Source organism: Centroberyx affinis, unplaced genomic scaffold (assembly GCF_046629955.1).
Source record: "Centroberyx affinis isolate AG114_WGS23_722 - 3 ecotype Tasmania unplaced genomic scaffold, CSIRO-AGI_Caff_v1 ptg003431l_1, whole genome shotgun sequence".
Taxonomy (NCBI): Eukaryota; Metazoa; Chordata; class Actinopteri; order Beryciformes; family Berycidae; genus Centroberyx; species Centroberyx affinis.
In genome coordinates this window covers 158,729-170,275 of record NW_027281404.1, presented here as the reverse complement: position 1 = coordinate 170,275, position 11,547 = coordinate 158,729, and the positions used below count along the sequence as shown (strand labels likewise).

At 48.0% G+C, this 11,547-nt stretch overlaps 1 protein-coding gene across 1 annotated transcript; it reads left to right on the top strand.

The window, feature by feature from the left end:
* The first annotated feature begins 10,103 nt into the window (after positions 1-10,103).
* LOC139661010 (olfactory receptor 52K1-like) lies at positions 10,104-11,069 on the top strand. The gene has a single exon (XM_071539321.1). It carries the CDS (start codon positions 10,125-10,127, stop codon positions 11,067-11,069), a length of 945 nt encoding a protein of 314 aa, XP_071395422.1. The 5' UTR covers positions 10,104-10,124.
* Positions 11,070-11,547: the final 478 nt, after the last annotated feature.

Genomic DNA, 11,547 nt, shown 5'->3' with positions numbered 1-11,547 from the left:
TCTATTCCACACATCTGTAGAGGCCCCCAAAGACCTCTATTTCATTGGTCCTTCAAGCCGGATAGAGCTCCTCCAAGAAGCTATGGATTAGTGATGCGCGGATTGCAGTTATATCCGCGGGCACCGCAGTTAATCCACGGATCGGGTGGGTCGGGTCATAAAAATTAACACTCTGATTAATAGCGGATGGGTTACGGGTGGGTGAAATAATACAACATTAATGAGGAAAATATTAATTACATTCTCTAAAATTGTGGAAATACCTGTTGCCATTTTCATTTTACCAAAAAAGAAGAACTTAAATAAATGTTTATTTATTTAAAACCAGCCTACTTCAGTGTAATATGTTACCATATCATCATGCTTACATCCCACTTAGAAATAATGGTAAAGTGTGATCGGGTGCGCATAAAAAAAATATTTTTTGAGTTAATTAAATACCTGAAGCGATCCCACCGCAGCAGAAAAGATAAGTGCGTCTCCCCATTAAGAGAGACGCTGTGTAGACACTAATAATTATTTCTATTACACAAGAGAGAGACGGGACCGCAGCATAAACCTGAAACTGTATTGCAAAGGCACAGTTCACCAGGAAACGTTTAATTACTGAAAGCAGCCTCTCTAATCTTTAAAGTAAATCATTAAGAAAACACTAATACATCAATACAACAAACACACAATAAAGAAATCACATAGAAAGCTCACACTGCTCAACATAATTTAGAAGGCAATATAGAGGTGGAGTGAAATGCGGGTCTACAAATCGTAGAAAATAATTTGTTCGGGTGGGTGGCGGGTGGATGATTTATGCGTACATGCAGATTCAGATGGCGTCAGAGCCGATCCGTGTATCACTACTATGGATCGAACAGACCAGGACGTCACAGAAACATCCGTTTGGTCCCGCAGAGAGCGACATCTTGCACGCCACCTAAGCGACTTTGAGGTATGAACCTCAAGCACAAGATGAACCTTCAAAGGCTCAATCCCACGCACCAGGACGACAGGCTAGCGAGACGAGGGCCACATCTGTGAGGAGCGAGCACCCACATCAGTCACCCTCATCTGGATGCCAGGTTAGCGAGGTAAGGGCTCCATCTGAGGGAAGTGGGTCCTCATACCAGTCGATTCCCAGGTCCGCCTCCAGGTCCGGTGTTGGCTCCTTTCGTTCATCTGTGGGTGTACACCCCCGACATGCTCTGTCACTGGTCAAGGAAGCTATCCTTAAGGAGAGCATCCACCGCCTGGAGCTTGAGGAGTTATAGTGCCATGTCCTAGAAGACTGCAACGCTGATATGGATTGTGAGCGCCTCGACACCCAGGCCCGGGAAGCACAACGCCTGCAGCAGGAGGCACAAGAAGCACGGAAAGCTATCACCAAATGTCTTGACAGGCAGAGGCGACTGGAGAACTTCAGGTAGCCAAGCTGGTCACCTCACTCCTTCAAGAGCCGGAGAGGGAGGGACCACGTAGCAGTGCATTGTCTCCAAGAAGCTTGCACCTGTCAGCACAGGCAATGTCTCTCTTCGCTGCAGCCCCTGCATCGTGGCTACACCTGGTATCCAGACCCAGCAGTATCACGCCGCAGGACCCACTGCGGTACAGACTCCTACCTACAGAGTCACCATCTCTACCACAGCTCAAACATACCACCACATGAGTTCCGCTGCACACTACATGGCTGCTATCCCGTTGACGATTACACTAGGGCATCCTCAGCATCCAGGCTCAGAGACGCTGATTGCCTCGTCTTACGGCATCCCCCAGCCGATGCTGCCAGTCTTCAAGTGTGACCGTGAAAGGGACTTTGCTCTCTTCAAGATGGCCTTGGATAACCTGATGGACGGGCACCTGAGCGAACAGTACCAAGTGCTCCTCGGCCACTTGAAGCTTCCCAGTGCTCTCCACCTGGCTAAAGCCTACATGTATGACCTTCGGCCGTACACCGCTGCATTACAAGCCCTGCAGGACAAGTAGGGTCAACCCTGGCAGCTTGTCCAGTCAGAGCTAGGTGCCATCCTCAACTCGCCTGCCATCAAGTTTGGTGACTCTGACGCCTTTGACTCCTTCGCCCTGTCCAGCCAGTCTCTGGTGGGAATGCTTGGGATGCTTGAAGGATCAAATGGGTACGAGTTGAGATGTGGATCCCACGTCGACCGGCTCCTAAGCAAGATGCCTCCGTCATTCAGGGATGGATTCATCAAATACTGTCTGAGCCGCAGCATTCTCCGGACAGGGTCAGACATGACCTACACCCTGCCTGACCTGGCAGCCTGGCTTCAGATGAAGTCACAAGCTAAGTGCTTCTCAAGCCGAGCTGCAGTACTCTATCAGTGTGATGCACCCAAGCCAGCCAAGAAGGACCAACGTGTCACTCATTATAAGGAGAAGACCATGAACATCCTTCTCAACGCTGCGGATGTCGCTACCACTTCAGAGCTTGCTCGCTCCAAGACCGCCCTCAAGTCCAAGCCGTATTGTCCCCATTGTGACAACAAAGAGCACTTCCTGAATACCTGTGAGGACTTCAAGAAGTTGTCCACCAGCCAAGCTGTGAAGTGGATCCGAGATGGGAAGTGTGGCTGCAACCACGCCGCTGAAGCCTGTACTCTGAAGGGCCCCTGCAAGACATGCAAAGAGAAGCACCTCACCATCCTGCACAACTCCGTCCATCAGACCCAAACCAGTGTCAACATGGTGACCACACTACCCATCAGGGTCTACCTCGACCGGCCCAATCGACCGCAACAGGTGATGTTAAAGGTCATCAAGGTAATCTTGAGAAACGGGGACCAAGCCTTGGAGACCTATGCCATGCTAGACAACGGCTCCGAACGAAGTATCGTTCTCCCTCAAGCTGTGCAGCGCCTGAACCTCCTCAGACAGCCAGAGTCTCTCCATCTACAGTCCAGCAAAACGTCGAAGAGCTCCAGGGCAGCTCCATCTCCTTTGACGTTTCTCCACTTTGTAGCCCCTCCCAGAAGTACTGGATCCACCAGGCCTTCACCGCCGAAGGCCTGAGTCTTGCTGAACACTCCTACCCAGTGGCTACACTACAGAAATGCTACGAGCACCTCCGCGGCCTGCCCTTACTGCCAGTCGACCACGCCCAGCCGCTGCTTCTGATTGGTTCAGATATGCCACACCTCCTGATCCCTGTACAGTCAGTACGTGCAGGCCCGTCAGGTGGTCCTATCGGCGTCTGCACCCGACTAGGTTGGTCACTCCAGGGTCCTACCAGCCTTGCTGGATTACGTCTTCTTCACAGTGCCTCCGCATCTCCACTGTCTTGTTCTTCAGGAACGTTGAGCGCCTCTGGCAAGTCGACACTCTTCCCTACGCAAGCAAGCAAGCCACCCGCTCCAAGCAAGCCATGGCTGTGCTCCAAGCATCCACCACCAGGGTCGAGTTCGATGGAGTCCAGCGCTATGCTACCCCCCTGCTTTGGTGAGCAAACGCTACCCCACTTCACGCCCTGAAGGAAGCCGTGCTGCTGTGCCTCCGCAGCACAGAGAAAAGACATGCCAAGGATCCTGAGCTACGTGGCAAAGATACCTCCTGAAGAAGCTGACCAGTCTGCAGAATCCTGATACATTCCACATCATATGGTGAGCCACAACGGTAAGGACAGTATTGTATTTAACTGTTAGTTTCAGCACCAAGGCCTATCCTTAAACGACCTTCTGCTCCCTTTATACAGTCGAGCAGTCCTTCTATGTCGACAACTGTCTGTACAGCACATACTCCGCTGAAGAGGCCAAGCGTCTTGTCGACGGCCTCCGTCGGCACCTACAGACGGGAGGTTTCAAGGTCTGCCAGTGGGCAAGCAACGTGCCCACTGTCATCAAGCACCTCCCGCCTGAGGCCTGCTCTGAAAGCAGTGAACTGTGGCTCTCCCAGAGCAGTAGCGACCTTCAGGAGCCTACCCTGGGCCTCAGCGACTCCTTGGGGTACAAGCATCACCCTGTGGAGACCTCAGCACCTACCATGAGGAACCTCTACCGAGTACTTGCCTGTCTGTATGACCCCCTTGGCTACATCAAACCATTCACCCCGAGGGCTAAGGTTCTCATCCAAGCCCTGTGGAAGGAGAAGGCTGGCTGGCACGATCCGAGCTGACCTCAAAGTCTTCTCGACAAATCGCGCACCTGGGAACAAGAGATTCCTCACCTCATCCACCTGGAGCTCCCCCGAGCCTATGCTCCGCCACACCCGGACACCTCTACGGCAACCAGGGACCTCCACATCTTTTGCGATGCATCTGAGTGAGCATATGGCTCTGTTGCCTACATGCGGACCATGGATGACCAGCAGCAAGTCCACGTTTCCTTTGTGCTCGCTAGGCCTCGGGTGGCTCCCAAGCAGCAGCTGTCAATGCCACGCCTTGAGTTGAGTGCTGCCTTTACAGGTGCTCAGCTCGCCGACGTACTCCAAGCTGAGCTCACTGTGCCCATCCAGCGGGTTGCCTTATGGTCCGACTCCACCATGGTTCTCCACTGGATCAAGTCAGAGTCCTGTAGATACAAGGTGTTCGTCGGCACACAAGTCGCGGAGGTCCAGAACCTGACTGAGCCCGATAGCTGGAGATACGTGAACTCTGCCAAAAACTCTGCAGATGACATCACTCGGGGTATGACCCTGGAGGAGTTGGCACAACCACATCGATGGCACCAAGGTCCAGAGTTCCTTTACTTATCTGAAGATCAGTGTCCTACTATGCCCTCTGCTGATCCTGAGTCCGACGACAGTGAGCTGAGGAAGTCTGCCATCATCGGTAACGTGACTATCTCTCCTGGTACCCAGCACCCTGCCGTCGAAGACTTCTTTTCATGGAAAGAGCTTGTCCAGGCAACAACCAGGTCCCTTCACGGGGAGGCTGACCCCCAGACCACAGATCAGCCTTGTGAAGCAGCTGACTACCTCAATGCTGAGGAAGCCCTCCTCGTACGAGCTCAGCTGGACTCATTCCCAGACGAGATCAAGGCTCTCAAGTCCGACCGGCCTCTTCCATCTGACAGTCGCCTGGGCTCTCTATCTCCGGAGTATGACAATGCTACAGGTCTCCTCAGAGTTGGCGGTAGGCTACGCAGAGCCGAGAACTTGGAGATGGATGCCATCCACCCAAATGTCTTGGATCCGCACCATCCCGTGACAAAGCTGCTCATCCAAGACAATGACCAGACTCTTCTACACCCCGGGCCAGAGAGAGTATTTGTCGATCTCCGACGTAGATTCTGGGTTCTGTGTGGAAGAGAAGCAATCCGCAAGCAGCAGCACTCCTGCTGAAAATGTCAGCTGAAAAAGCCTGATGTGCCCAAGATGGCCAACCTTCCGCCCTCTCGCCTGCATCTTTACAAGCCCCCGTTCTATTCCACAGGAGTGGACTGCTTCGGGCCATTCCACATCAAGATAGGGCGCCAGAATGAGAAGAGGTGGGGGATCATGTACAAGTGCATGACTACGTGCTGTATACACCTTGACCTCCTAGAAAGCTTGGACTCCGATGCCTTCCTGATGTCCCTGAGATGCTTCGTCTCACGCCGTGGCACACCTTTCGAACTCATGGATGTTCGGATGTTCGGAGTGATGGGATCTGGATCCACAGTGTCCGAGGAGAGGTAGCCCAATGGCTTCACGTTCATGATACCCTCCACTTCGATGGGGACTGCGTGGAGTCAGACAGTCTCAGGTCTGATCTTTCAGGATGACCTTGAGGGCAGTCTTCACCGACTTCACCTCCCTCTCCCAGGTTCCACCGAAGTGAGGTGCGCTTGGCAGATTGAAGCGGAACGTAATCTTCTGCTTGGCCAACTGTTCCTTCAGTCTGGGTGCCATCTCGGCAAAGTCTTCCTGCAGTCTCCTCCAACAAAGGTTGTCTGTCATACTGGTATCCCCGCACCGCGTGGCGGCGCTGTAGTAAGCAGAGCTGACACAGCTACTGGCGGCTCCGCCCAGGACAGTTACCCAGTTTTGGGGTGCTCTGTTGCAGGCAAAGGGAGCGATTGGCGTGAGGGTTTGGTTCCTGAGAGGGACGGATTTATGCATGCTGGCTTGTCTGCACAGGCACTGCAGACCATCCAGGGCGTGCAAGGGCAATCCACCATCGCTAACTACAAAGCAAAACGGCTGGGTTTTCAAAAGTGGTGTGTGTGGGAAGAGAGACCTTGATCCACTGAACTGTTCAACTGGATCTATTCTCTCTTTTCTCCAGCACCTGGAGAGGGGACAGGTGCTTTCTACTATCAAAGTGCATGTATCAGCAATCTCCTCTTGTCATGAGGGGTTGTTTGTGTGCTATGTGGATGGAGTGGCTGGCAAGCCCCTGTCGAAACCGAGACTCGCCCACTGGCTCTGTGATGGCATGTCACAAGCTTGGCGGGCAGAGATCCTCCCACTGCCATTCGTGCACTCTACATGCAGTGTAGCAGCGTCCACAGCCCTTTTTAGTGGCATAGTGGGTTGGAGGAGATCTGTACAGTGGTTGACGGCCTGTCCATTCATCAGATTTTATCTGTTGGATGTGTCTGGGTCTTTCTTGGCTTGATGCTTAGCACTGGAACACGAGACCTTGGGTGAGAGACCTGTTGTGCTGGAGTCTCAACGTGTCTCAAAGCCTGTATGAAATAGAACGCATTGTTCTATGATCATAGGTGAAGTCCTTCATAGAGTTGAACAGGCTCATCCTTATTGGCTGCGTGCGTGCATGCAAAGTTCAGTGCACTGAGGTGACTAGATGAGTGGTGAAGCCAATAGAGCCCCACTAGAGGGCTCAGCCTGTGATCACAGAACTAGAGTTACAATGCGTAACTATAATCGACTGCCGCGCAGTTTGTGCTCGGCATTAGGTAAGTATGTAAAGTTATTGAGTTACGATTGGGTTGTGATCTGGCACAACCAGGCACCAAGCCAGGAATAGCAAGCAAGAAATCCTCCTGGACCTCTCTGCAGCCTTCGACACAGTCTCCCACACTATCCTCCTCAACCGCTTATCCTACTACCTAGGCCTCACCGGTGCTGCTCTCTCCTGGTTCCAGTCATATCTCTCCAACAGAAAACAGTTACCATCAGTGACTCCAGTTCCACCCCGGCCCCAGTCAACCAAAGCATACCTCTAGGCTCTGTGCTTGGACCCCTCCTCTTTACCGTCTACATGCTCCCCCTTGGTCAGATCATCCTCCACCATGGTCTAAGCTTCCACTGCTACGCTGATGACACACAGCTGTATCTCAGCACTAAACCATCCACTCAGCTCCCTCCACAGTCTCTTGTCAACTGCCTGCATGAAATAAAAATATGGATGTCATCTAACCTACTCAAGCTTAACAGCAAAAAAACAGAGCTCATGGTTGTGGCTCCCAAGGCGCTGCTCCGGAAGGTTGGAGATCTTCTTCTCGACGTGGACGGCTGCTCCATCTGCCCATCCCCAGAAGTCCGCAACCTGGGTGTCATTCTGGACTCCACCCTCTCGTTTCAGTTACACATCAAATCCATCACCAAATCAGCTTTCTACCACCTCAAAAACATTTCCAGACTTCGGCCATCACTCTCTGACTCCATGGCAGAGACCCTCATCCATGCCTTCATTACCTCCCGTCTGGATTACTACAATGGAGTCCTGTTCGGGGTACCCAGCAAAGCCCTGGACAGGCTCCAGTATGTGCAGAACTCAGCTGCCAGGGTTCTCACCCGCACCAAGCCCCACCCTCATCCACCTTCACTGGCTCCCGGTCAAGTCCCACATCTCCTACAAAATCCTCCTCCTCACCTACAAATCCCTCCATGCCCTCGCCCTCCAGTACCTATCTGACCTCCTCCACCCCTATACCCCGTCCCGGAATCTGCGGTCCTCAGACATGGGTCTGCTCTCCACCCCCCACACCAGCCTGCGATCTTTTGGGGACAGAGTCTTCAGTGTGGCAGCCCCCAGCCTCTGGAACTCTCTCCTGGCAGAAATCCGCAACGCCCCGTCTTTGGACACTTCTAAAACAATCATGAAAACCCACCTGTTAACCAAGGCCTATGGCCTCTAGTTAACTCTCTCATCCCTGGCAATTATTGCTATTATTATTTTCTGTTCTTGTTTTATTTGTTTTGTCTGCCTCACTGTGTAAAGCGTCCTTGGGTCTCTTGAAAGGTGCTATATAAATCTAAGTTATTATTATTATTATTGGGCATGAACAGTATCTTAAAAATTTCAGGATGCTGCCCATTGTGTCACTTGGTTTCACCCCATGTTGTATACGCACAATCCAGGCTGTTTATGTCTGTTAACCCTTTCAGTGTCACCCTCCTTTAAAACCTTTTTGCAGATGGAGTCACCAATATTTTTGAACTATTGTGTGAATATTTTCAATCAACTTTTGTTTTTTCTAAAAATTGCTGCATAGAGATTTGGAATTAAACCAACTTCAACTTACTGTGTGTTAAAGGAAGTCTATGCACAACAATGGCATATGACATCTACCCTATTCACTTTAAAGTGGGTTGGTTTCTTGACACCAGACAAAAAAGACACTGTATGTTTCATTTGCTCCAACCTGGAGAGCCTGTTGACAGTTTCCATGGATTTGATGACTTGATGATGGATCACACATTGTCTGAGGTAAAGACAATTATTTCCCCAGACAAGAAAATCGTGTTTATAAAAACTGTGACAGATGTTGAGGTCTTACTTCTTGCTGAAGTTTGGCTGGTAAATATTAGATGACTGCAGAAACAACTAGAGAAAGAAAGCAGGTATTCTAACCATTTCATAACATTTTTTTATATTTCTAAATTAAGTGTTAACATAAAGTAACAGTACAACCCAACGCAAAACGAAACAAAGAGATTAATTCTACAGTCAATCATCCTATTACAGTTTTTCTCAGTCGCTTTGGTACATTTCTCAGATCAGAATTGAAATTCTCAAAACTACTTGTTCAACCTGCACATCATCTAGTCACTTGTGCAAATGCTTTGGCACATTCATGCAAATGATTATGTACAATTGTCTGCTGTTTCCTACATTATTATCCTACAATTGCTTATGTCATGTTGATCAAAATGTATTATACTGGTTCTCTGTTGAATAGTCTTACACCCCAAAACATCTAGGCATTAGTTCATTGCAGAAGTCATTACATGCAAAATGGTTGAACCAGTTGTCATAATCTGTCAAGCATATTTTCTATACATTTCTATTAGACTTTTTTGTAAATGTGTAATGAATTGATGAATCGGGTGAATCAGGTGAATCTTGATTTTCACTAATGAAAGGGAATGTGTGAAGTGTTAGATCAACCAATGATCAACCAGTTCTCAACCAGACAGGCTGGAACGTCAGGAGGTGTAGAAAGACTGCACTGTAATTCCCCATACAGCGCTGCATGTACAGTTCTGCCTAAGGGTGTTTCCTATGTTTACATTTCTAATGTTGTATTTTTTTCCTTTCTGCTATGCAGTGCTGTAAAAAGTGCTGTCTTGTCTTTTTCTTTTCTGTATCGCAATGACATGGTCTGTCAACAAATTACAGTACAAACAGTAAAAGCATAAATGTGAATCCTGTCCAATCTCTTGCAATCAATCTCCCACATACAGTAATGTGTAACTTTGTACTGTTGAAATTGATATATGCCATTCAGAAAAAGTGCAGCCTTGTGCATTTTCAATCATTGTCATCAAAACCTTAGCCATAGTTTACATCAGAAAATACTTACAGAGTACACTGTTATATTGCCAACATAAGCATTTTGACTATCTTGTTTGTAAACAATGACACAAGGACTTGTCATTCTGATGGCACTGACATGTTCATTGATATAAATATTTACTTTTGAGTGATAGACTAAGGATTTTGAGCAAGTTACAGGCTTTTGCAAGTAATCTATTGTGTGGTGCTGTTTGTACGAATTGTTTACGAGAAATGCAGTTATTGTTTTGCAAATGTTAAGGATGATTCGAGAAATGTACCAAAGCGACTGAGAAAAGCACACCCAAATCAGAGCTTTGATTTTCTTAGTAACACCAGACCTGAAACAATCAGCTTTATCAGTTTTTATTGATCTTTGCAAATTGTTTCCAAACTTCATATGTGACATAACAATATCCCCTCTTGTGTGTCCCCTGCGTCTTATTTCAGGTTGATGGAAAACTACACCTACAACAGCTTCACACTCCAGTTGGAGGGCATAAAGGTCACAGAGGTTTCCATGTACCCTGTCTTTCTATTTTTCTTTTTTTCCTATCTATTTATTATGTTTGCCAATGTAGGCATTGTAGTCCTGGTGTCCATTGACAAGAGCCTTCAGCAGCCTATGTATCTCCTTTTTTGCAATCTGCCACTCAATGACATTCTTGGAAACTCTATCATGGTGCCCCGGCTGCTTGTAGACATGTTGGTGCCTCCCTCTGAACGCCTCATCAGCTATTATGAGTGTGTGGTTCAAGCCTTCACCACACACATGTTCGGTACCACCTCTCACACAGTACTCATGATCATGGCCTTTGACAGATATGTGGCCATCTGCAATCCCCTGCGCTACACTACAATCATGAGTAACAAAATGGTGATAAAATTAACTGTTTCTGCCTGGGGGGTGGCCTTTGTTTTGGTGGCTATTCTGCTCGGCCTGACCATACGGCTGAAGAGATGCAGGACTCTGATTGCAAACCCTTTCTGTGACAATGCCTCATTGTTTAAACTCTCCTGTGAGAGTGTCTTTATCAATAACGTCTATGGGCTCACTTTCACTGTGGTCCTGTTCACTGCCTCTATAGGCAGTATGGTTCTCACTTATGCTAAAATCACAATTGTCTGCCTGACAAGTAAGAACAAGTCTTTGAACAGTAAAGCTCTAAAGACATGTAGCACCCATCTGTTTGTATACCTGATTATGTCTTCATGTGGATTGCTCATCATCATCCTGCATCGCTTCCCCCTGTACTCAGACTATAGGAAACTATCTTCCATTCTGTTTCATATCATCCCTGGCAGCCTGAACCCCATTATTTACGGGGTGCAGTCAAAAGAGATCCGCAAATTCATGTCAAATGTATTCCAGTCCAGAAAGGTTTTTCCATCATTTTAATTTGAATACAAGTGGGGTTTACTAAATCATAACAGAGATACATTTTCACTTAAACAACCTTATAATAGTTTTATGATTTCAGATATTTTTCTTAGTTTTTAGAAAAGGTGTGCAAAGGTTTGCAACTCCTTATAATTCATGTGGTGGAACTCTATTACATTAATCTGTATTGTATTTGCATGTTCATACAATCATGTGTCCATAGAGATTAAAATAAATTTGTATTCAGAGATGAAGGTACAAATGTACATAGTAGAACTGTATTCTTTTGAGATATAACAAAGTTTTATAAACTTGTTTTTAACTGATGACTTGTTATTGCTCTCATTTGGCTATAGCAGTAGACCAGTTGATACGTTTTATTAATTTTCATGACTTGGCTTTAGTCAGCTGTCTTGTTGGTTTCAAGTAGATGATGTTCCTAGTGGTTGCAGGAGTGGACTTTCAAGCCGACTCAGTTTGTTTTATTTCTTGTCTT